Source organism: Amblyomma mixtum, chromosome 4 (genome assembly GCF_055824585.1).
Source record: "Amblyomma mixtum isolate Tamu chromosome 4, ASM5582458v1, whole genome shotgun sequence".
Classification (NCBI taxonomy): domain Eukaryota; kingdom Metazoa; phylum Arthropoda; class Arachnida; order Ixodida; family Ixodidae; genus Amblyomma; species Amblyomma mixtum.
The window spans coordinates 135519848-135546613 of NC_143015.1; the positions used below are offsets into that span (position 1 = coordinate 135519848).

The window sequence follows — 26766 nt, forward strand, 5'->3', positions numbered from 1 at the left end:
AAGGTGTCGCCGGAGTCGGAATTCGCCGCAACAAACCTTGACGGCCGCGGAGCCCCTCCCGTGCCTCCCCCTCGCCCCCAGGACGTTGGGGGGAGGGGGCGTGCTATCTGTTGTCGGCCACTTATCTGCGGCGGTGATGTCACAGGGGTGAGTAGTGTGGAGAGAAGGCCTAGAATGGCCGGGGCATCATGGGGGGCGTCACGCCTGCCTGCGGTGGGTACGGCATGGGCGGGGCGCCAGCGTGACGGTACGGCACCGGGGGTACACCGGGAGGGATGCCAGGAGCCATGCCTGTCGACAGAGCAGGAGGAGAACCGATGTACGACATTCTAAGAGCGTTAGCTCTTACTCATCACGTTTCGAGATCCCGTGGGGTCTGCTACCACCCTGAGATCACAGCGCCATCTGCGGCAGCAACTACTCATTATGTTTTGAGATTCCGTGGGGTCTGCTACCACCCTGAGATCACAGCGCCATCTGCGGCAGCAACTACTCATTATGTTTTGAGATTCCGTGGGGTCTGCTACCACCCTGAGATCACAGCGCCATCTGCGGCAGCAACTACTCATTATGTTTTGAGATTCCGTGGGGTCTGCTACCACCCCGAGATCACAGCGCCATCTGCGGCAGCAACTACTCATTATGTTTCGAGATTCTGTGGGGTCTGCTACCACCCTGAGATCACAGCGCCATCTGCGGCAGCAACTAGAAAACAGCACATCTTGCAAGTGACTTCACTGCTGGCTTCCCACTCAACAGAGCAGAGAGAGAAAAAAACAAAGAACCTGCCCCAGTGAAAACGATTGGTTTATGGGGGTTTAACGTCCCAAAGCGACTCACGCTATGAGGGACGCCGTAGTGGAGGGCTCCGGAAATTTGGACGCCCCCCAGTCAGCAACCAACAGTGAGAAACTTCTTTCACACACTTCACTGTTCCAAAGCTGCCAAGTTCTTTGCTCAACGCAAGCAAAGCAGTTTTTCCAGGCGCTCTTCAAACAGAAATGAACTTCTCACACTATCCACCCAACAGTGACGAAGTTCTTTCAAGGGTTCTCCAGCCTAAAACAGAAGTTCCCTAAAAGTCTGTACTCAATGGCAAAGAAGTTCTGCCCTTGGAAATCAGATTATCAGGGTGCCCACTAAGTAATGACAAAGTGCTTACACCAGCTGCCCGTTCTACAATGCAAGGCAACAAATTTCTGCTAAATCTCTACCCTTTCTGTATCAAAAAAAAAAATCCTACCAGTGTTGTTCATTCAGCGGCAGGAGTTCACCTGAAAGCTCTTGCCCAACGGTTTAGAAATAAAAAAGAACGATCTCTGAACACAACAAAATAATATTCCTAACAAATTCAAGGGAAATAAAGAAAAAACAGAGAACTTTAATTTAGAGAAATGGCAAGAGCTGCACTGTACCCACCATTTCTACCCACACCTCATGAGAGTTCGGGGAAAAAAAAAATTTGACATCCCTTGTGGGCTTTCCCTTACCAATCACCATGCATTACTACCTTCGACTGATACAGAATAAATGTATCTTAGTGCCCCACTAAATGATGACCCATCTGACAATACGACAGGCCGTTCGCACACTAGAGTCCGACATCAGCTTTAGGGGGGACACTGGTCTTTGAGACCAAAAAATGACCAAAAAAACGATTTTCAAAAAATGACATTTGTGGAACTTACAGCTATCATTTTCCAACTGTACCACTTTTTTCCTTCAAGAAGTCATCATTTTGACCATAATATTAAACTCAGATCATCGTGTGGGATGAATTTATGCAGGCGCTGACAATTTAATGGCATGAAAATTTTGGACATCTGGCTGTCTTAGTATGTCGATATCTCAACATCTAGGACAGATGGAGATGTCATATTGTTTGCTAAGGGAAGCTGAAGGCACAGTGTGTGCAATATTCGAAGCAGATTTGTTCACTCACACTTCAAAAATTTATAATTTCGCAAAGTTTACCGATGCACTACATTTACACCTTGAACACTGATGTTCCGAGTGCTGTAAAATTACTAATGAGGGTAAAACGGAAAAACTGCTTTGATTATTGCACTCTTTACTCACCATACTATGCAGCCGTGGATTAAAAATGATTTTTTATTGAGCAGTTTCTTTTGCACCGAGGTACTAATGAATGACTAATTAAAATTAATTATCTTGGGAACCAACTAATTTATGAGAAAGATAATTGCATTGTTGAAATGAGTATAAAAAACTGAGCACGATAGTACAGTTTCATTAGGATTGGGCTAAAAATAAGGAAAATAGGTCTAAGACCAGTGTCCCCCCTTTACTGCACCCACAAACCGCCCACTATAAGCACTCTTTCTCTCACCAGGGGGCATGGGCACTGGCGGTCGGAGAGCTCCGTTGACAGTTGGAGCCGCCGAAACGGAAGTCGGCGCAGCAGCGGGAGGCGCAGCAGGCTTTGCCACAACACCCTGCTGGCTGGTCTCGGCTGACTGATACTGGGGCAGTCGCAACCGCCTCTCCTCCTGCAGAGCACAACGAAGAAGCACAGGCAGCCAGTGAGAGCAAAGACAAGCAGCACAGCTTACGACTCTCAGCAACAGGGCTGAAACCGGGAGAAGGGAGCAACCGCTTTCGTTTTTACAGCAAGAGCTGGTAAGGCCACGCTTCCCACTGATGCGGCGTCGTTGGCGTCGTAACATGCCAGCTGACTGGTCAGAGTCAGACTGGCGTCTGACCAGTCAGCTATGTAATACCCCAGTCAAGCGGGCAAGTTAAGTGCACTTAAGGGGGGACGACCCTGGTCTTGAAAAAAAAATTTTTATTAATGAAGTTAGTTATGAAATTTTCAGGCCACATGTATTTTTGTGCGCTGATTCTAGATATGTCATTTAATTTTGTGTAAAACAATTCCTTGAGCACTTGTGCAATTTTTATGAAAGTATTTTGGGAAAAGTTTTGCAGAAACTTTGCTGCAGGAAACTTGCTGAAATGCATGCCATTGGGTTCTCTTGATACCAAGGAATGCAATAAGGGTAAAATTATCATCCTGGCTATCACAGAACTTGAGTTATAGAGTTTTGAAGTTGTTGCTTCAGAAATGAGAAGAAAAGTGTGTATTCCTGTTTCTGAAGTGGCAGCTTCAGTACCCTATAACTCAGGTTCTATGATAGCCAGGATGATAATTTTACCCTTATTGCATTCCTTGGTGTAAAGAGAACCCAATGGCATGTATTTCAGCAAGTTTCCTGCAGCAAATTTTCTTCAAAACTTTCCCAAAATACTTGCATAAAAATTGCACAAGTGCTCAAGGAATTGATTTACACGAAATTAAATGACATATCTAAAATCAGCACACAAAAATACATGTGGCCTGGAAATTTAATAACTGTGACTTCATTAATAAAATTTTTTTTTCAAAGTCCAGGGTCCCCCTTTAAGGAAAGTGTACTTCGCTGTAAGTACACTTTGGCGCATCTAAACAACGCAAGTGGAGTGTCACGCGCGGAAGAGTGCACTCCGCTGAGAGTGCGTTCACGGACCACACTTTGCTGGTCGAGTGCGTAGCCTCGACGCCAGCGGTTCCAATGGTACAAAATTTATAGTGCATAAAAAGTATACTTACAACTTCATTTTATGTGCTATAACACTGTTTTCAGAAAAAAAGTTCCTTGGTTATAGCTACAAGCGAAGCAACAAAACAAGTAAACGTGATCAGATGCAACATTGCTGCCCACCGCCATCTTGTTTGTTGTCGAAATTCTGTATCGTCTTGGCTAGTCTTCGCTCTTCATCTATTTTCATTTTTTTCATCGCTAAAAACTGTTGAATCTCGTTTTATTTGCGCTATCACGTTAAGCAATCAAATATTATGAGTCTTTTTTTCTTTTCCATCGTCCTGTTCAGAAATTCCACTCATTTTCTGTCGCCATTTTTTTATTACTAAGAGTGCACTTTGCTTTCCCATTTATCACTGCGTAGCCCAAAGTGTCACTCGGGATGCCGAAGCGCACTCCCCGTTATTCATCTAGATATAGTAATGAATCTAGATATAGTAATGAAATTTTCAGGCCACGTGTATTTTTGTGTGCTGATTTTAGATATGTCATTTAATTTCGTGTAAAACAATTCCTTGAGCACTTGTGCAATTTTTATGCAAGTCTATGGAGAGAGCATATAAGAAAATTTGCTGCAGGAAACTCGCTGAAATGCCTGCCATTGGGTTCTCTTGACACCAAGGAATGCAATAAGGGTAAAATCATTATCCTGCCTGTCATAGAACTTGAGTAATAGGGTACTGAAGCTGCCACTTCAGAAACAGGAATACACACTTCTCTTCTCATTTCTGAAGCGACAACTTCAAAACTCTACAACCCAAGTTCTATGAGAGCCAGGATGATAATTTCACCCTTATTGCATTCCTTGGTGTCAAGAGAACCCAATGGCATGCATTTCAGCGAGTTTCCTGCATCAAAGTTTCTGCAAAACTCTTCCCAAAATACTTGCATAAAAATTGCACAAGTGCTCAAGGAATTATTTTACATGAAATTAAATGACATATCCAGAATCAGCGCACAAAACTACATGTGGCCTGGAAATTTAATAACTGTGGCTTCATTAATAAAAATTTTTTTTCCAAGACCAGGGTCCCCCCTTAACTTGGCCGCTTGACAGGGGTATAACAGTCATAAGCTTCGTGCCTGATAGTCTGCCAGCTACCACTTGTCGCTAAGGCAAACAAGGGACTTGCAGGAAGTGACCTGATGACACAGCATGTCAATCGATGCAAGCGACACACAACATTCAATGCAGTACAAGGCAGCAGAACATGACAGCAGAAAAGAAGGGGGGCAAAAGAGCGCCAATCTAAACGACATCTGTTTTCAGGACAGGCTCAGAGCCAATCCTGTGTGTCCACGTAAATCATGGGTTGCCCTTCACTGAATAGCACAGGCTAGAGCAGAATGTCTTCGTATCAGAAGAGCTACGAAAATAAACACACACAGTGCAGTTCGTTACAACTGATCTGTGGCTAAACGGCCTGAAACCAGTGACCTCCTACTCAGCATCATAAGAAAGTCTGCCACAAACAGGCTTCTAGTAAAACTCTGAAGAGCATTAAACCCAAAGGTAGCTTCCTTGGTTACTGCAGGTTTTGCTAGTAACACTGCGCTCAAACTAGACGAAACAACTTAGTCCCAGTAAGGTGAAACAAGCAGCAAAGAAAAAAACAGAAAAAAAATGGGCAGTCACTACTCAAGGATTTCACTCTTTCAGTCAACGAAATAACAAATCAGCCTCTACTGGTGATATGTCTGGTGGCACACCTTGTTTCACTGTCTCAGAAAGAGCACAAAATTTCCTTGGACCTGCACAATGATAAGCCCAACGTGAACACGACAAACAATGCTGCTCAAAGCTCAGTACTATGCAGTGTCTGATTTTCTTACCCTGCCAGACACTACTTACTTCACAACGCAAAGCCAAATAACCGCGCAAAACTCCAAACACTGCGCACAGCCTTGTTGCAGGCCACAAATGGTGAAACTGACCAGAGAGACGTCTTCTTCCGGATGGACGATCTTGCTGGATGCACCGGCGGGGATGATGAGGGAGGGCTTCTTGATGTCTGGCGGGGCCGACACCACTGCTTTGCTGGCGGGCGGAGTGCTTGCAGAGGGAGGCTCTGCCCAATCCACGAAAACACCCCGACGTCAGACACACACACACACACACATACGCGGCAACGACGCAAAGCTTTCAAATAAGGGAGTAATTACTCATTGGCATCCACCCGAGCGCAGCCATACGGCTACAAAGGAAAGCTATACAGCTCTCTCAGAAACTTCGTACTTAAAGAAAAATTCGTCCTGGTCCGGGGTTCGAACCCGGGACCACCGCTTCACCGGAGCAGTCGCTCTAACAACTGAGCTCAGTTAGCCCGGTTAGCTCAGTTGGTAGAGCGACTGCTCCAGTGAAGCGGTGGTCCCGGGTTAGAACTCCGGACCAGGATGAATTTTTCTTTAACTACGAAGTTTCTGAGAAAGCTGTATAGCTTTCCTTTGTAGCCGTATGGCTGCGCTCGGGTGGATGCCAATGAGTAATTACTCCCTTATTACAAATTTACTCCACCTTGGGGGATTCCCCTAAACATTTGACCAAAGCTTTCAAATGAGTTCTTGACATCACACGCACTACCGTTCACTCTTTCTGAAACCACCTAGACGCTACAACAGCAAGCATTGAAGACCTTTTACGTGGTGGAGATGTAGTAGCGTAGACGCGTGCCACACTGCCGGATGCCTTGAACATACTCAACAACCTGGTGCGTAAAAAAAAAAAAAAAACAAAGGCACCCTACGCTCACCTGTGCTAGACGATGGTGTGGATGACCCGGGGGTGCTTGGAGAAGACGTGCTGTAGGCGGGGAAGGTGGGCTTGGCGGAAGCTGCCGTCGTCGTGACCACCGCCTGGATGGAGCAGAGATGGACCAAGGGCCAGATGGACTGATCAGAAAGTCTCCTCTCCATAACCTCCAGTCACTACACAACTGCCACGCATCACCAGCTGTTGCTGTCAGTGATGTCATTAGCAGGACAAACTGCTGACCCCTTTGGCATAGAGTTTCTTACTATTACCTAGAGGGAAAGCTGGCAGCCCGTCTATGGGAGTTTGCATGGCGACCCCTCAAGACCACTTCAGCCACCATGGGCGCTCAAAGCATCATGGGGCGGTGAGCTACTTGTTGCGGAACTGCAACTTTTGGCCAAAAAATAATAGAAAAAATAAAGCTGTTTGATAACTACAAACGTCCTAACATTCAATATCTTGTCTAATGATTGCAACAAACGAGCAGAAAAGCATTTAAGTGCGAAGTTTGACCAAAATAAGAGACGACTCGCTCTCCTATTGGCCTAGTAATGAACACTATAAAAACTAATATTTCGTAATTAACAGGCGCACTTTTAAAAGTAAATATGTTTTCAAAAAAAATGTTTTTGCTTAAACACTATAACAGGTTTTTAATGGCATTCCGGAAAAGTGAAACCTTTTATTGGCGTCGTGTGTCGTCGCGTTTTCACTACTATGGGTTTTGCCCACTGCGTTCGCGCGAAAGTCGTCTGCGCACACACGGACAGCGTTTTTGGAATAAAGAATCTTAGTAATTACACTCCGTGTTCCCGAAAAACTACGACTGTTCCGCAACAAGTAGCTCACCGCCCCATGATGCTTTGGGCGCCCATGGTGGCTGAAGTGCAGCGCCGCCAGCTTTCCCTCTAGGTAATAGTAAGAAACTCTATGCCCTTTGGTCAGTCCATTTCAATCCTGTATGCTGACCTCCACTCCATTGTCCTTTCGTATGGCAGTGACCCAGTCACTCCATAACAGATTGTGGGTCCGTTCTGTGCAACACGTCTCCCACGCAAGTCCATTCGTTTGAGGTCTAAATTTTCAGCTCGGGCTCAGTAGCCAAGCCCAAACCACAGAGCCACCACGTGGGTCGTAAATCACGACTGATGGCACAAGTGAGTCAATGGGTCCCATTACACCCCTAATCACGCCCTTTTTTAATACTCTTTCTTCCACATTCATTTTACACATACAGCTAACAGCTTGTGTCACAATATGTGAACCGCCGTTGAGTTATTCTTCCTCTGTAAGTGGCTGTTGTCTTGCTTAAGGCAAGGAAACGAGCTACTAATTTGCCATACTGGTCCACATTCACTGTACTGAGATGGAAACTTGGGCAAGTTGGTATACATGCATACTGCGTACAACAGTGCAACCGCCTTGTCCTTGGTTTTTCCGTGTTTCAACCAGTTGTGCTGCTCCACCCAATGCAGTCTAGCCCGTTTATAACGAAGCCACTTAGAGCGAAATAGCGGTTATAACGAAGGGATTTCAATTTCCCATTCCCATTTTTGCATTTTCAATACATTTTGGGTCCGGTTCTAACGAAGTAAATAAGAGCGTGTCAGCGGATATAACGAAGATATTTAATACCAACCGAAAAATAATCTGCCAATCAACACAATTTTGCATCCTTGAGGCGGTTTTTTCCACGAAAATAAGAGCAAAATTCGGCTGACGGTGTCCTTTCATGGCGTAGTCTGCCAGGGTTGCCGTTGGTGGCTACTTTGCGCCAAATTGGCTACTTTTCGACCCCGTCTGGCGGTGAAAATTTCATGGTGGCTCCTTGGCTACTTTGAACTTGTATTTTGGCGCATTTACTAGCCATTTTTTTGCAATTGTTATATACAATAGTAAGCAAGAACAAAGAAGAACAATTATTTCCAAGGACGTTGCGCGGTGCGCGGCATCTGGAGAAAATAACGCTAATTCAAGTGCACGGCGAAGCAAAAGGCCGCGCGGACGCTGCACTCCATCTGGAGAAAATAACGCTAATCTAGAGTACTTTCTCCGTTAGGATCATGCATCCGAAACCATGCGTTTAGGTGCAGCCGTGTGAACGGCATGCCACCAGGAGAGGAACGAGCAGCACGGTACCGGCGAAATAACACTTGTGTACCGCAAGGCGACAAAGCTCCTGTTTTTGTGCCTTCGGCTTGCCGACACCGGCGTCTACCATGGGATAAGACGCAAGAGCAAAGCGCACGTTTCGAGAAGAATGGAAAAAGGCCGAGCAAGTGGCCCAAAATTCCGTGTTCTTTATTTACTGTGTTTTTGTGTTGATTCAAAATGATATTATTTATTATTGTTCATTAATAAAAGTGGCTTATAATAATGGTTCTTTTCTACTTGGCTACAAATTTGGCGCCAAGATCAGGTGGCGTGGCTACTTTTGGCTACTTTTAGCTTCAGTTCTGGCTCTTTTTGAAAAATTCCCAACGGCAACCCTGTCGTCTGCTCTCCTGCGGAGCGAAAGGTTGCTTCACTGCATCACATGGCACGCTGGTCTCGTGTTGCGCCGTCCTTGAACGGCGTCACGGCGTAGAGCGGTAGAGCACGCCGCGCAGGGGAAAAATGTAAAAAAGAACAGAGACGATTTTTTTTTTCCGATGACGTCGCAGAGAGCGGCCGTCTTGGCCAATCGCGGTTCTCTATTTCTCCCAGGCACTCGCGAAACGTGTTCAGGGGACGCTGGACGACTTCTTTCGGCGGCAATAAATCGGTACGCCGATGTTTGCATTTTTTTTCCGTAGTCCGCATATTACGAAATAGCGGATATAGCGAAGTGATTTCTGATTCCCGCCGACTTCGTTATAACCGGGCTAGACTGTATGCATCCACATTCACTCCCAGGCTTCTTTCTGAGGCACTCTCACAGCACAGCCGTCTTTCACAAGATCCCAGCCATTCCTCCCGCACACCTGCCAGTTACGACCTCGCTCACCTGTGCGGCGGGGAAGAGTGGCTTGGCGGGTGCCTGTGCGGCCACGGGCGGCTGGGCCACAGGTGGCGCCGGCTGTGGCGGCATCAGCCCACCCATCATGGGCATCGGAGCACCCGGCATGCTGCACACAAAGGCACAACACACGACTCAGGAGAGAGAAAACACACATCAGATCAACAACGGACACGAAAAAAGGCCGCCCTCGTCTGAAAGACGTTGAAGCAACTAGCGTTAGCTGTTGGACCGTGACGTCATCATTGGCACGCGGCAGGTGGTTGTTTCTACTATGCTATTGCAGATGGTGCTACAAGTCTCAATGCAAGATGTGCTGTTTTCTAGTTGCTGCCACAGATGGCGCTGTGATCTCAGGGTGGTAGCAGATCCCACGGAATCTCAAAACGTGATGAGTAGTTGCTGCCGCAGATGGCGCTGTGATCTCAGGGTGGTAGCAGACCCCACGGAATCTCGAAACGTGGTGAGTAAGCGCTAGCACTCTTAGAAGCAGCCACACTAACAGCAAAGTCTGACAATGGCAAAAACTTTCTTTTTTTTGCTCCCAATTCCCTCCACACACAATGTTTGTATTCCTCTGCAGTCGTGTCCACTCCACCGCCTTCATAACAGTGCCAAGACAGATAGATGTACAAAGCTTTCCACAAGTGCGAAGGTCACTTGGAACGAGTCTAACTATTTGCAGTAAAACCATAATGATACGATCATGACCGATGCGACCTCCCAAGATTCCCCGGCCAGAGTGCAGTGAGTACAATGTGCCATCTTTGTCGTACTTCAGCTACTACCGCCGTACTGCCGAAGGAGTACTTGTTGTGCTCGCTCATTGCAAAGCGTGCCGAGTGGCAAAAAGAAGCGAACCGCATGGAGATGGCATACAAAGGCAGCATCAGCTTGTTTACATCCGACAGTCTGTGGAGCTGTCATTTTGGTCACTGAATAAAACATTTTTTGGTGCACAAGTCAATGTAGTCTGAAATTTAACCCTTTGAAGGTTTTTGCCGTATATGTACGGCGGCGGTTTTCTGTCCCGCAAGGTCTTTGCCGTACGGGTACGGTTTCGATCTTCCGTTTGAAATTTTGCGCCAAAAGAGCAATGCGTGCTCACTGGGGGGTGCTGCCACCTCTTAGGAATTACAAGAAGTGTTTGAATTTTGTGCTGCCTTCTTACGGAGATAAGCAGAACTTGTGTCTAGCTTTAGCGCGGCGGCACAGACTGCGGCAACACCCCTTTTGTAGTTTTGGTTTCGCCGCGTGATCGCAACGGAGTCGCGCGAAACGTGTGTTCTCTTTTTGGGCACTCTCTTGCAGAGGCGGCGGAAGTTGATTTCTATCTTTATTGGCGCTGCTCTTAGCTTGCTTATCACCGTTGCTATTCTATTCTATTGAACATTTTCCAGTTGTGAGTGATGCTGTCACCAAAGCAGTGTTCCTAATTTTTTTTTTACTATTTATTCTCGATTATACACATTTTGCAGATTCAAGATCCGCAATAAAGTAATTTGACCACCTGGGAAAGTTTTGTTCTAAATAATTCGACCCTCAAAGGGTTAATACTTAAACCAAAATGATTTTCGTCGTTTATTTTGAGCATTTAAACTTTTTTTTTCTTCAATCAACGTATGTTGAGTGCAAGGCTGTTCTCAGCGACCCTTGAGATTCGAATGGTCATTCGTGAAACCTTCAGGGAGTTGAATGTTTGCTGAAAACTGCCGTATGGCAGCGGCCAATCCCCACCAAGTTCGATGACAACTGACTTGATGGGCATTGCAATTCCCGTGTAACAGAGGTATAAGATTTGTTTTAGCAAGTTCCTACTGAGCCTAACCACGCTTTGGTTGTTCTGTCCTGCTTCTGGAAATCTATCAGGAAACACCAAAACAAGCTTTTCAAACAGGAGTTGAAAAGCAATTTTAGAGCACACCAAAAAGAAGCCAGGGACTTACCCGTGAGTCATGAATGGTGGGGCCATTCCTGAAAGGAAAAAAAACAAAAAAAAAAACAAATTTGGATACTAACCAAAGCATACATTGGAGCCCACTGTGTGCATCCTTTTGTGACCAGAGATCAGTGTTTTCCTAGCAACTTGTTAATCTCTCAATTATGTCGGTAAGTCAATGATTTATGAAGCCCTGCTTAAGGAGGGACCCTGGTCTTGGAAAAAAAAATTTTATTAATGAAGTCACAGTTATGAAATTTTCAGGCCACATGTATTTTTGTGCGCTGATCCTAGATATGTCATTTAATTTCATGTAAAACAATTCCTTGAGCAGTTATGCACTTTTTCTGCAAGTATTTTGCGGAGAGTTTTGAAGAAAATTTGCTGAAGGAAATTCGCTGAAGTACATGCCATTGGGTTCACCTGACACCAAGGAATACAATAAGGGTAAAATTATAATCCTCGCTCTCATAGAACTTGAGGAATAGGGTACTGAAGCTGCCACTTCAGAAACAGGAATACACACTTTCCTTCTCATTTCTGAAGCGACAACTTCAAAACTCTATAACTCAGGTTCTATGATAGGCAGGAAGACAATTTTACCCTTACTGTATTCCTTGGTATCAAGAGAACCCAATGGCATACATTTCAGTGAGTTTCCCGCAGCAAGTTTTCTTCAAAACTCTCCGCAAAATACTAGCATAAAAAGTGAATAAGTGCTCAATTAATTGTTTTACATGGAATTAAATATCTAGAATCGGCACACAAAAATACATATTCCCTGAAGATTTCGTAACTGTGACTTCATTAATAAAAATTTTTTTTTTCAAGACCAGTGTCCCCCCTTAGGGCGCGTTCACACTACACCAAAGTTCCGGCGAGCGAAGCGGATTCGGCCAGATTCGGCCGCTTTTGACGCCGACGAAGGCGGAAAGCGGCGCGGAGAGGGTGATCGGTGCGGGACCGATTTTTCCGCCTTCGCCGCGGAAGTGACGACGGGCCGTTGACGTCATGTCCGGACAAATTCTAGCATGGCGGCAAGCATGGCAGCGGGCCGGGCTAGCGCTTTCTCGGTGGAGATGCTACTAGACGCTATAAAGGAACACCCAATCCTTTACGACAAGCGGCAGCTGAACTTTAAAGACGTGTCACATAAGGAGGAGCTCTGGGAAAAGATCGGCAAAGAACTGGGAGTGAGCGGTAGGTACAATTGCTTTTATATCTTGCTTCACACCGATACACGCGAGAATCGTTTTTTTTTTTTTTTCGGATGCCAGTGTAGTACGTTTCGCGTTGTTCTCGTTATGCTGTGAACTTTTATCCCTTGCATGCGGACCTTGCGCGATCGTGTACGACGCATGCTCATGCCGCTGTTGAGAACTCTGTTTTCGAGTGCCAGTAGAGTATACGTTTTGGCGTATGCAGTATACGTTTCGCGTGGTCTACCCGTTTTGAGCATACGGGAAGGATGGTTGTTTTCGCACCGCTGCTAGCTTTTATACCACGCATTCGGACTCGCGCGATCGTACGACGCATGCATTACGCACTGAAAAACCGGCGCACATATTTTGCTTATGCCGCTGTTTGCATCTATCGCATGCACGCACAGCTCGTGTGAGCACGCGCGACGTACTTTCGTTACTTTGCTTGTGCCACTGCCAGCTCCTGTCCCATGCAGGTTCAGCTCGTACGAATATCTTGAAGTGTATATCATCACGGTAGCAGCGCTGGGCGTTGCGTGACAAGCTCTGGGGCGGACCGTGAGCGCAATGCATTTTTAGCGATTTATTTCGTGTCGCGAAAGTCGAATCCCAAATATTGTTGAAAAGTGAAGCCAAGGATCTTGATGTAGCTCCGCCGGGGGATCCTCTCAATAATCAGTTTGATTCCTGTACCAGCTTGGTTGTGTGCGCTTACGAGCGTACGTGTACCTTCATAACACCGAGGAAAATGTGAGCGGCCAGTTACCACATCTGAACTGTACAAAAATACAAATACAAAATGCCTTTATTTAAACATCATGTGATGCTAGGAGGCGCACCCAAAAAAGAACAACGCGAAACGTACTACACTGGCATCAAAAAAAAAAAAAAACGATTCTCGCGTGTATCGGCGTGAAGCAAGATATAAAAGCAATTGTACGTACCGCTCACTCCCAGTTCTTTGCCGATCTTTTCCCAGAGCTCCTCCTTATGTGCCACGTCTTTAACCAATGGAGTAATTAACTTTTTATTCCCTGCAGTTAGCATGCATGTTTGTATTGAGATAGTGACATGTGATGAATATTCAATTGTGCACAATTTTAGTAACGCGCGCGTGTCCTGTGATACGCACATCTAAATTTGAGTTTAACTTCATGTTAGATGGACCAGCTTAATTTATGTGAAACAGGCAGCTTCCTTTCATCTCGTTTAGTGGAACTGGTTGGTTTTAAGCGGAACAGATGTGATTTATAGTTCCACGCCGGTTATGTGGAAACCAATTACAGTCAGTTCTTCGAAGGTTTAGAGATGAAACTTGGTTCCTGCTCGTGGGAGGTAAAGCTCATAAAAAATTCTCCTAATTACCTTGTAGGAAAGGACCAAGCAAAGGAGTTTCAATTTTCCTTTGGGCCTACAGATGTCGTTTCGTAGATACATGGGGTCATATTCTCGAAAGGCGCACTAATGAAATAAATGCCAACACTTCATTTCTATAAACATTCTTTTATAAAATCTCCAGTATTCGCGCTCGTATTCAGAAAAAAGACACGAGATTACGTAAGGCGATACCCGTAGATCAGCGCCTGGCGCAGGTTATCAGGTGTGGTAGAAATTTTATATTGCTCTTACGAGCGCACCCACCACCGCTTCCGCCGCGAAGCTGGTCTTTCTTCTGCCTTTCGCAACTCTTCCAGCATAGCCATTACAGAGTTGCAGAGAAGAATCGAAACAATCTCCTCCTCCTCTGAAATGCTCGCCATTCTGCGATAAAACGGCGCAAGACAGTGTGCAGCCGAACAACCAGCGACAAAAGCGCGCGAATTGTCTGCGGGGCTCACGCGCGCTCTCGCTTCGTTCGCGAATTCCCGATACCGGAAAAGAAACTGCCATGAGGTCTCGCTGCTTTCGTGAAAAAGCGAGAAGCAGCCGCAGTTCCGCGTCGGATCCGCCGTCGCGGGTGGGGTAATGAGAACAGCCCCTTTTTTTCCAGCGAAGCGAATCCGCTTCGCTCGCCGGAACTTTGGTGTAGTGTGAACGCACCCTTAATCCTGCCACATAGTGAAGGTGATCCTAACTGCTGCCTCAGTTCAAAAACTCCTGATCATTCCAACATTTTACGTAGGTCAGACCATTAGGTCACTGAGAGGAATCCTCATCACCATCATATTCAATGAAATGTTTGTAAATATGCAGGCCCCCAATTTTGTCAAAAAAAACTGGAAAATAATAACATTCCTTCTCAACAGACAGAGCAATACTAATCTGTTGTGGAGTACACATCTCATAATTCAACAGGCAGTTGAAAGAAACACAATGCATGTTATTATGACCATGCCACAGAGTCCCTTGAGAAGGTGCAAAATTAAGAAAACATCACAAGATATGCCGCACAAACCACGCAAATAAAATGAATCAAACTACCGTATTTACTCGCATAATAGGCGCACCCCTAGTTTGGGCGCGAAAAATCAGATTTTTTTATTTCCGCGCATAAAAGGCGCACCCCCAACTTGGCACTGTGATCAATACTGTATTTACACGATTGCAAGCCGACACCTCGCCACCCCCCGCTCCCCAATCTTTATTTTAACAAAGTTTTTGCTGAACTGACTACTAGTCCTGCTGCGGACCCACAGCACGTACAACGACATAGCGTGGAACAGCCGCACACAGTTTTCAGGGATGCTCACTTTAAATGTCTGTTTGGAAAGCTTCATCTCCAGCCGGAAACGTTCCCGACTTAGGCCCACGAAAACCTCGGCGCTTGGAGTCGCGTACGAAAATTTAGGGACGCCACAGTCACAACTGCCGCACTTCTCGGCCATGTCGTATTTTCCGACCTGCCGCACACTAGTCGTGTTCGAGAGCAAACTCCCTGCCGTGTAGCTGTTAAGGTGCTTGGCCGTCGAGCTAAAACAGCAACGCTCAACGGCAAAGCCTTAAACCACGATGAACTATCCCGCTACCGCAGACCCCGGCACTTGACAGCAACAAAAAAAAAACGAGCTGAAGATCCTGATGGCGATATAGATAGCGAAAGCTCGCGGCGGAGGAAAACGTTGACGATGATGATAAGCTCTACCTCGGGCGCCCTCCGTGGGTGGCGTCTAGAAGCTCCTGTGTGCGTGTGTGGCCTCCACGATCAAGCGCCCGTTGCCCGCAGCCGGAGCCGATCGCAGAGGCCTCGACGCGTGCATTCCGAAGGCTATTCCCGCGTGGGTCGTGGAAAGTTTCGGTGCGGCCCTTATACGGATCTTTTTTTTTTAAATATTTTCTTCGGGAAAACGGGGTGCGGCCCTTATGCGGTGTGTTCAATTTTGAGAGTCAAAAAATTTCCGGAAATTTTACCCAGCATAATAGGCGCACCCCGAACTTTGAGCCGGATTTTCTGGAAAAAAAGTGCGTCTATTATGCGAGTAAATACGGTAACATGTGCTGGATTCCTGTCTCTGCTGCTACCTGAATTTGGCATAGCAAAACATGTTCATTCAGTCGTTAGTTGCACCAACGTGTGGCTTGTGCACAATAACCCGAGAGCTTCCAAAATTTTTACTCGTTTTATTACAACATCTGTGACTTTCGGGAAATGCTAAAGAATCCTTGTGTTTACCTGCGCCCACTACACGCATGTACAGTTGACAACCGAAAATTCGGACCCGATTTTTAGGACATGCTTGATTATTCGGACTCCTTCACAGCACTGCAACATGGCCTGCAGAGCCAATATATAAGTGCATCTGAAATTTAGCATGCATCGCAATGACATCCCCAATTTTTTTAATGTTTTTGCTGTCTCTAGAGAGTCCGAAAAATCGCTTGCCGACTGTAACCGAGACGCACAGCCTCTTGTCAAACAACCCTTGCCAACAAGACAAACATTCATGCAAGTCCCACAGGAAAAAACAGAAACAGCAAGCATTTACGAAAAGTTAATGTTTTCAGCTGAAATCTACCCGGATAAACCCAAAAGTGGTGAGAAGTCGCCGCAGCCAACCCACTGAAAAGGGCCCCCAAAGTTTCGAACCCAGTGTAATCCCACGTGCATGCCAGTTGTTAAAGGTGCAGTGAAGAGGAATCTGAACTCGTCTTTTTGCCACGGGAACTCAATCTACACGTTCCGAGCATTCTTAGAAACTGCGACTTATTGCCCTGTGTGACCAATTTCCCCAATTAAATTGTATTAACGTCCGGCTCCCGCCTTTTTTTTTAATTCTCCCCGTACGGTGGGCGGAGTTGACCAACGCGTGGAGTGCCTTTCAGCCAGCTCCGTGGAGGCTTTGCTTTCACTTTTACTCTGTCTTTTAGGTTTCCGTGAATAAATAGTTTCATTAGCAGATAACATAGCCGCAAAACAAGCCCGCAGAAATAAAAATACGCGCGGACTATTTGCTTTCGCATATTACTATGTATTACTCCGCTGATGGCAGAGCGGCAAGCCTCCATGGAGCTGGCTGAAAGGCACTCCACGCGTTGGTTGACTCCACCCACCGTACGGAGAGAATTAAAAAAAAAAAGAAAGGCGGCAGCTGGACGTTAATCGAATTTAATTAGGGAAATCGACCACACAGGGCAATAAGTCAAAGTTTCCAAGAATGCTCGAAACGTGTAGATTGAGTTCCCGCGGCAAAAAGACGAGTTCAGATTCCTCTTCACTGCACCTTTAAAACTGATTTGGGCTCTGAATTGGCAAAGCGCTCGTCAAAAACTGCCCTCTAGCCATTCAAGCACAGCTGGTTCATGCACTAAAGAGCCATGCAAGAAAGTTGGACGTTCATGCAAGAAAGTCACTTCAGAGCAGTGGAGGAAACCACAGACCAAAGGGGCTTGGTGGAACCCAAAGTTCAGAAGCAGGGACGTGAACAAAGGAACAAAAGAAAAAAAGGGGGAAAACGTGTCACGAACGGTTGTTTTGCAGCCACCCACCCATGGGCGCCATTGGGTGGGGCGCCATGGATGCCATGGGGTGGGGTGGCATCCCAGGGGGCGCGAAGGGGGGCATGCCGGGCATCATGACGGGGTGCATGGGTGGAGCCCCCATGTGGGGCTGCATCATGGCCATCCCCATGGGGGCCGCCGCCAGGGCTGGATTGAGCTGGGCGGCCGCCAGTGCCGCCGCCTGCTGGGCCTGGAGCACAGACTGCTGGGCACTCGTCGCCTGCACACACACACACAGGAATCAGGAGACAGCGGAGAGAACAAGTTCTTCTGAAGACATCTCATGCTCGATCTGCTGTAACTTGGGTCACATCAATGCAGTGTTCGAGAAAAACGACCTACAGCCTTGCCAACAGTAACAGTGGGTGAACTGTCCCGCACACTGAGCTGTACTCTACCACCGTACCATCTCCTCAAAACCTCTTGAAGATGCGCGCTTTTTACGGTACACACTACGCAAAAGAAGCAACGTACGTGTCCCAACAACCTCTTAGCATCCTGATCATCATCTGCTGTATGCAGTACTGTCCTCCAAGACATCACTTTTATACTTGGCATGACACTGTTTTGGTTCCACCATTCAGCACCACTTCGAGTGCCTCAAGTACAAACCAGACCAATTGTGAAGAGCACCAGCTCTTGCTCATCACGTTACAAGATTTCGTGGGGTCTGCTACCACCCTGAGATCACAGCGCCATCTGTGGCAGCAACTAGAAAACGGCACATCCCGCATTGAGACTTGTAGCACCACCTACAATAAAATTGTAGAAACGTCCCCCTGCAAGTGGAATGTTTGTGTGTTTATTACATTGCAGAAATAAACACACAAATTTGTATTCCAATTGATGTACCTCCCTTTAACCCTTTCACTGTCAGGTTTCTTTACTCACAGCTGCACACACCCTGCCGGGTCTTTTTTTTGCATGTAGTTTCCTGGAAATTTTTTGCTACTAACGCACTGAAATGCACTGCAGGGCATGTAGACATGTTTATTCAGGATAATCTTATAGATATTAGTTGTACTGAATCTAATCTTCCAGCACCAATCGTGCCTGTCGCATTTCCTCTTCTTACGCGGATTTTTCGATGGAAGGGGGACTTCATCGCTGACATCACTCGACAAGGCACTTAGGTGGGCTCCTTCCTCGTTCTCACTATCATTGGACTCCGAATTCACAAGCAGTTTTGAATTTCTTCGTCCGTCAGAGCGCGGACGTGTGGCACATTGCCTCACATGGCTCCTGCGCGTAAACCAAAACGAAGCGACTCGGATGTGGAAACATGTGCGCTATCTGTTGTGTAAAATTTACCCTACAAGATCTACGAGTTAATAGCGTCTCTCCATAGATGGCGCTACATGTTTGCATCATTTTTTTTTTTACACGAGCATTATTGGGAGCGGCAGGGGGTGAATTAAAGAGCCAAAACGAGTTAACTCGGGAGAGGCAGGGGGTGTGCATATGTGGTACCCCGAGTTATCTCGGGAGTGGCGGTGAAAGGGTTAATCTCATTCATATCAATTCTAGCAAACCAAACAGCTAACGCTCGTTACTTCGTCTTCCAGACTGTAGCGGCCTTTCTTTTTTTTTAGCCCTGCTATGCAATTCACCGTCGTCTTCTGTGAAGTGGAACCTCCCTCCCAAGCATTTCACAGAGTTCAACAAAGACTGGAGTGTGCGACCGGTGCTCACCTGCGGCGGGGGCTGTTTGGCAGGCCGTTCATTGTCCTGCTCGTCTCCCGAGCCTCCGCCTCCGCGGTCCTGCCTCTGGCGCTCGTGCTCGCGGAGGTCCTCCTCGGGGATGCCCTCCATGCCGTAGATCTCAATGTCCACGCTGTTCTTGTTGGGCAGGGCATTGGGCACTTTGTCGATGGTCTCCTTGTGCACCTGGCCGGGCCAGAGTAATCCCTCCCAAAAGTCAATCTTCACGCAGTCTTGACAGTTTAGTGTGATGACAGCGGAAAGCGCACCGGAAATTTGCGCAAAGAAGACAAGTATAGACAGCACACGTGGGCCTCAGAAATAAAGACGAATTACACAGCACTTGCATTACATTGCGAACGTGCAAACTAAGAGAGATCAGGCCATGCTACTGTTTGATTTCAGTGCCGAAGTGAAGCTTACTGCATTCATGCAAATTTAAGCACTTTATTGTGTGAAAGCACGAGAGCCAATGGGTCTCTGAAGCCTCGACCTTTGACCCTTAGGCCCAAACTCTGAAAGCTTCCTTTCCTTCGAAGTCTTCCTAACCTTACGTGAGGCCGCCTTTCCGCGAATGTTCGATGGAGGAAGCCAGCTTACTCTGAAAGCTCCCCTCGCCTCTCCTCAAGTAAGGAACGCATGCCGCGTGTCTGGGTTTGAGGGTTCCTTCACATCGGCCAATAGGACGCCGAGTAGGAAGTTGCATTCCCACGGCGACAACAAACATGGCGGCGCCCTTCGAAGCTGGGCCCCTCGATTCGGACTGAATTCGTCGTCGTTACTGCGTTTTTCAGTGCGTTCGCTGGCCATAAATGGGCCATCGGTCTTTCGCTTCCTCTCATCTCGCCTCTAAGGAAAGTATGAGTGATAAATTTGCCTTATTTTTCTATTTAGATTGGCAATTCAGCCGCTTTTAGGCTTAAGCCATCGGTTTGTTGACAGAAATGGTTTCCGTCTTAACAACCAGATGGCGCCACTAGGCTGAGCTAAGCGGAAAACTCGTCCACCTGATGCAAATGGAATAGCCACATAAACTTCAATCGTCATGTCATTGCGTCGCTGTTTGCATAAGCTGAATTAAAAGTGGAAATTAGAGAAACGCTGTAACGTCCCGCAAAATACCTGCGTTTAGCGCACGTAAGCATGCACACGCTTATGGTACATAGACAGCGTCGATTTATGCTATTTGCTAGCCATATCTCTCACGCCACGAGCGGCAACGTGGTGGCCGGGAGGTCGGCGGCGGCGGATTTCGCTCGCTGTCGCCGCCAAATACCGAAGTGTGACAGAGCCGCACTGGTGCGGAATCTGAACGCAAATTCTTCCCCTGAGTGCACTTCCACTGGATTCACTGCGTCGCGAAGCGACCTGGCTGTTGGAGGATACAGGTACACTTCATCGAATGCGTATTCACAAGCACGGTTAAAAAACTGCGTGTAGTCGCCCGCGTAGCGGTCAGTCCACGCTGCCATTTTCTCCCGCCTGCTCAACTGCGCTCACGCCGGGCTCGCGTCCTTGCGCCGCGTCTCGCCACCCGCGTGAGTGTGCGGAGTCACTTGTGGCAGCAGTGAGGTGAAGCGCTCCTCCAGGGCCAGGAGCGACGTAAGGACGCATGAAGGCAGCTGGCAGCTGCCTCAACTGTGAGGAGGCACCAAGGACGACCTTACTTAGGGCTCCTCAGTAAGGAAGCTTTCAGATTGACATGAGGGCACCTCACTGCAATGAAGGCTTCCTTACTGAGGTAAGGAAGCTTTCAGAGTTTGGGGGTTAACCTTTGAGATGAAATGACTTGGACACAGTGTGGCTTGGGGAAGGTCATATGGTACGAAAGTTTGAAAGAAATTTCATGGAGGACAATGCAAGGCAATGTCTAGGCAAAAGTCAAGCGAATTCAAAGGACAAGTTAAGGCAATGCTTAGGCAATAGTCGAGCTCATTCAAAACCAAGCGGTTTCGCACGTCATACTCAGTTTAACGGCCTTAAAACTCTTTTCTCACTTCCTTCCCTGAGTGTAAGTCTGAAACTACAATAGAACATTAATAATCGAGCATCTCCAGCAAGGGCAGTTCAGATTTCATTTTCGTGAAACACAGCTGGAGAAATATGAGGAGGGAGTGTGTGCTAGTTGCACACTGATTCAGTACTTAGCGATAAAACTCAAAAGATACTGCCTCCAAGCTACACACAACCCGCAATGACCATTATGGAGAACAAGCAGTCCTGCATAGCAAAGCAAGAGTAACCCCATGCAGTCAAGTTGCTTCTGCGATGGCTACAGACGACGCCTTCAGGCAAAATGTGAGATACCACAAAACAGTACCCGGACTTCTGCACAGTTTTGAATGGATTCAGCATTCAGAAGCTGCACAGGACAAATACACCACAAGAACTAAACAACGAAGCCAGCAAATGAGGCACTTCATTTGGTGTCATCATTCGTGATGTTTGTTGGTGCCTGCAGTAACTACCTACTAGGCACTGAATACACTTGGACTACAGATACCTAACTTTAGTTGCCTGTTTTCTTTCAAACGATGCACTGGACATTAGAATACATGGATTCACCTGTGACCGCTCAATTATTTATAACTCAATTTCTTATAGTTTCGATTTCAGTTTCATCAACCGAATGATGGCTGCGATGTGTAGCTGACCTTAAGGTCACTTGCAGCACAAAAAAACCTGCAACATAAAAATGCTGATAAGTGGTTTCAATTCCCTACACTTAAACCAACCACCTTCAAGAGCTGCAATGACAATAAGCGATGTATCACCATTTACATTGCGGTTTATTTAGTCTCTCAGGCGACCAAAAGGCCAACTACACGTATTAGCCAACGTTTGGTTGATGAAACTTAAAGGTGCACTGAAGAGGATTCTGAACATGTCTTTTTGCCTCGGGAACTCGATCCACATGTTCCTAGCATTCTTAGAAACAATGACTTATTGCCCTGTGTGGCCGATTTCCCCAATTAAAACGAATTAACGTCCGGCTCCTGCCTTTTCTTTTAAATTCTGCCTCGTACGGTGGGCGGAGTCGACCAACGCGTGGAGCGCCTTTCGCCCAGTCCCGTGGAGGCTTTGCTTCCGCTTTATTTTGTTTTTTAGGTTTCCATGAATAAATAGTTTCATTCGCAGATAATATAGCCGCAAAATAAGCGCGAACAAATAAAAATACGCACGGACTATTTGCTACTACGGACTACTACGTATTACTCCGCCGACGGCAGAGCGGCAAGCCGCCACGGGACTGGGTGAAAGGCACTCCCCGCGTTGGTAGACTCCGCCCACCGTACGGGGGAGAATTAAAAAAAAAAAGGCGGGAGCCGGACGTTAATTCGTTTTAATTGGGGAAATCGGCCACACAGGGCAGTAAGTCGCAGTTTCTAAGAAAGCTCGGAACGTGTAGATCGAGTTCCCGCGCCAAAAAGACAAGTCCAGATTCCTCTTCAGTGCACCTTTAACTTGAAACAGAGCCAAGAAGAAATTCAGCTATAAATTATTTCGGAGTCGCAGGCAAATATCGCACTGTGATCCATGTATATTAATTACTGTCTAACGCATTATTTGAAAGAAGAAAACACTCAAGAAAAAAATTTGGTCTGTACAGTCCTTTAAAGCACCAAACAGCTCCCTTTCATAAGCTCTCCTAGCTCTATATGCAGTCTGCACACACACACACCTGCATGCAGTGGATGGCCAGGCCGGGACCCGTGTAGAGCTTCTTGTGGCAGATGTGGCACTTGAAGTGCTTCGCCTTCTGGTGCTGGATCAGGATCTTCTCATCATCAAACTCACGGTTGCAGTACCTAGGGGCACTCAGTCAAGGAACACACACTTCCTGACCACAGGGACACAATGGTAAGCATACACTTGTCTCTGCCGCCGCGGTGGCTCAGCGGTTATCATAGAGTTTCTTGCTATTACCTAGACGGAAAGCTGGCGGCGCTGCACCTCAGCCACCATGGACGCCCAAAGCATCATGGGGCGGTGAGCTACTTGTTGCGGCACAGTCGTAGTTTTTCGGGAACACGGAGTGGCACTACTGAGACGTTTCATTCCGAAAACGCTGTTCGTGTGTGCGCAGACGACCTTCCCGCGAACGCAGTGTGCAAAACTCATAGTAGTGAAAACGCGACGACACACGACGCCAATAAAAGGTTTCACTTTTCCGGAATGCCATTAAAAACCTGTTATAGTGTTTAAGCAAAAACATTTTTTTTGAAAACATATTTACTTTTAAAAGTGCGCCTGTTAATTACGAAATATTAGTTTTTATAGTGTTCATTACTAGGCCAATAGGAGAGCGAGTCGTCTCTTATTTTGGGCAAACTTTGCACTTAAATGCTTTTCTGCTCGCTTGTTGCAATCATTAGACAAGATATTGAATGTTAGGACGTTTGTAGTTATCAAACAGCTTTAATTTTTCATTATTTTTTGGCCAAAAGTTGCAGTTCCGCAACAAGTACCTCACCGCCCCATGATGCTTTGAGCGCCCATGGTGGCTGAAGTGGTCTCGAGGGGTCGCCATGCAAACTCCCATAGACGGGCTGCCAGCTTTCCCTCTAGGTAATAGTAAGAAACTCTATGGTGGTTATGGTGCTCGGCTGCTGACCCGAAAGACGCGGGTTCGATCCCGGCCGCGGCGGTTGAATTTCTCTGGAGGAGAAATTCTAGAGGCCCGTGTGCTGTGCGATGTCAGTGCACGTTAAAGAACCCCAGATGGTCGAAATTTCCGGAGCCCTCCACTACGGCGTCCCTCATAGCCTGAGTCACTTTGGGACGTTAAACCCCACAAAACCAACCAAACCATATACACTTGTCTCTGTGTGTGTGCACTGTACAGGTGCCGTCAAAAGTAAATGGAAGGCAATATTAACGAAAAAATTCAACCATTGCCCACTCAATTCATGCATCCTTGAATATCGCGTGTTGCGGAAATAAACGCGCCCCGTAAAATGCGTCTTTCAGCTAAACGGGCTCATTGTTCGAGCTCAAATTTCGCATAGAAATGGCATTTGGTCGGCAGAATTGTTTAATACCACGTTTGCTTGGGGTACTTACCTGATTCGAACAGAATAAGTCGGATATTCACATCGCCTGCGGCGACGACGAAGGAAATTAAGCCGCTCTGTCAGGTATCGCACCGGTGGCGCCATCTCGTTTGTTGGTCGTGAACAATCAGCAATGGAGCGAGGTTCGGGGGGTTTGAAGACGCTCTTTCAACTGGTTTTTAAATGCTCACAGAAAACTTAGCTTGGAACTAAGTTTTCTGTGAGCATTAAAAAACCTTGGAACTTGGAGCTTGGAACTAAGTTTTCTGTGAGCATTAAAAAACCAGTTGAATGAGCGTCTTCAAACCCCCCGAACCTCGCTTCATTGCTGATTGTTCACGACCAACAAACGAGATGGCGCCACCGGTGCGATACCTGACAGAGCGGCTTAATTTCCTTCGTCGTCGCCGCAGGCGATGTGAATATCCGACTTATTCTGTTCGAATCAGGTAAGTACCCCAAGCAAACGTGGTATTAAACAATTCTGCCGACCAAATGCCATTTCTATGCGAAATTTGAGCTCGAACAATGAGCCCGTTTAGCTGAAAGACGCATTTTACGGGGCGCGTTTATTTCCGCAACAGTCGATACGTATGTGCAGACTAATTGTGATTGTGCGAATTACACTCTGCACTAACAAACATGGACCATTATGCTTTGGATTTAAAGAAATTAAATTTTTTTGACAAAGTCGCCTTCCATTTACTTTTGACGGCGACTGCACGTGCCTGACACTGCACAAACTAGCCCCCCCTGCCCAATGTGCTAGACATTCGTAGCACAATGGGCAATGCAGCACAGCGCTATCATTAGAAACCCTTGTGATATTGCCTATCACAGTAAACAGATGAAGGCATGAAATGTCTGCCAAAGATAAGCTCGTACCATCTAGCTCGTACCAAAAGGAAACTGGTGCATTTCTGTAAGAGTTCTCGGAGCTCCACTCCTCCACAGTCCAGCTGTCTGAAGCGTGAAAAGTCCTTGAATGGGTCGATGAGAACTGGCCCATTGCAGGTACTCAAAACCAGCATATATGTGAATAGCAATCCGATCAAAAAGAATAAAGGCTGCATGTTTGATGAGTGTACCCAGAATAATGAAAATTTCGCTCCTCCTGTAGCCTAGCTAACAGAACTAACCACAGAACCATAAAAAGCACTGAGAAACTGCACCGAGTTACTGCAACACCATTTGCAAACTCTTTTTTTGTAACGGATCAATCACAGACTTGCTGCAACCTTTCAAATACACTTCCTCCCTTATGACACACCCCTAATGAAACACATCAGCCAGCAAATCACATTTTCTTCTCTTTTTTCTCGTAAATGCAGCCATTTCTGTCACCATGCATCAATTTATGGAATACCACTTGTAAACCAAAACTTTTCTTGAAACTGTGCAAATACGAAATTCATCCACAGCAAATAAAACTACTGTTGGCATGCAATGACACCAGATAACCCTAAACTCACGCTGCAAGACACGAAATCTTATCAGCATCACTGTTCACCAGAAACTGTGTCAACAAGCACAGTTCCTCGATGTACTACGAACGCAAATTACCGCCCGAGAACAGGCTGGTGACGTTAATACGCTGGATGTTTGGAGCGAAAGCTGTCTTCCCGGTGAGTGTTAATTACCTAAACAATGCGCGTTTCAATTCACAGCGTACACAAACGCGGCAGACGGGCACAGCATGGCATTACGTCTGCATGCATAGTGTAGCATTATTCGGTTACAGCCGACTGCTGGCAGGCGATATGTCCACCAAACACAAGACCTCAACACAACGGACCCGGCCCTCGCACTACAAAGCTTCCAGAAGCCAGTTTCTACAAATCTGAGAAGAAAAAAAAAAAAAGCTCCACAAAGCTTTCAGACGCCAGTTCATGTAACACTGATAAGACAAGGAAACCCTACGACATTCCCAACTGCGAGGACTGTAGTAAGTGACGTAAGATATCGCACAATATGAGGAGCAGGCGACGATCATGGAATGACGCCGCGACTTCCCACGGTCACAAAGGAGAACACCTGGTCCCTTAGATACGCAATTCGCAGCTACTGATGAGTCCGCAAGCTGTACTTCACAGCATGTTTGAATTATTTTCATCACGCTTGCAACAAGCATTCCCGCGCGCACACACAGACACAGAGGTTGAGCGTAACTGCAAGGTCGCGCAGACGTCACGCGTGAGCGAATATCGGGCTCCAGGCGCAAGATTACGCAAATACACTTGTCAAGGATACCAGCACCAGGGCTTTGCGGGCTTCTTCTTCTTGCGACCCATGTTTTTCGAAGGAAAAACGACTTTTCGACGCGAGATCTCACACCAAGCCTCAAGCAAATATGGCGACTACCGCGAGTCTCGCAATGGTTAAAGAGTCGAGCCGCAGTTTCGAATATACATTAGGCCTTAAAATTTAAATGCCTATTGTTTGTCTGAAACATCAAAAATATTTTACACTGTACTAAATAAGTTAGCTTAGTTTACTTTAAATTAGGTATTTCGCACTATTCTGCCTTGCTTAAGGTGGGTTTTTTGTTTGCTATATTTTTTGTTTTAGTTGGGAGAGGATTGA

The 26766-nt window shown here is 46.6% G+C and overlaps 1 protein-coding gene across 1 annotated transcript; it reads right to left on the reverse strand.

Annotated features, from left to right (window-relative positions):
- Window positions 1–7: 7 nt before the first annotated feature.
- On the reverse strand, window positions 8–26550 carry LOC149348322 (BUB3-interacting and GLEBS motif-containing protein ZNF207-like). Its single transcript, XM_089588067.1, has 10 exons — window positions 26434–26550; window positions 22812–22938; window positions 19121–19315; window positions 17396–17648; window positions 11299–11326; window positions 9341–9461; window positions 6353–6455; window positions 5538–5671; window positions 2351–2510; window positions 8–291 (listed from the first exon to the last, which is right to left on the reverse strand). Exons 1-10 carry the CDS (start codon window positions 26472–26474, stop codon window positions 170–172), a joined length of 1284 nt encoding a protein of 427 aa, XP_089444193.1. The 5' UTR covers window positions 26475–26550; the 3' UTR covers window positions 8–169.
- Between the last annotated feature and the right edge of the window lie 216 nt (window positions 26551–26766).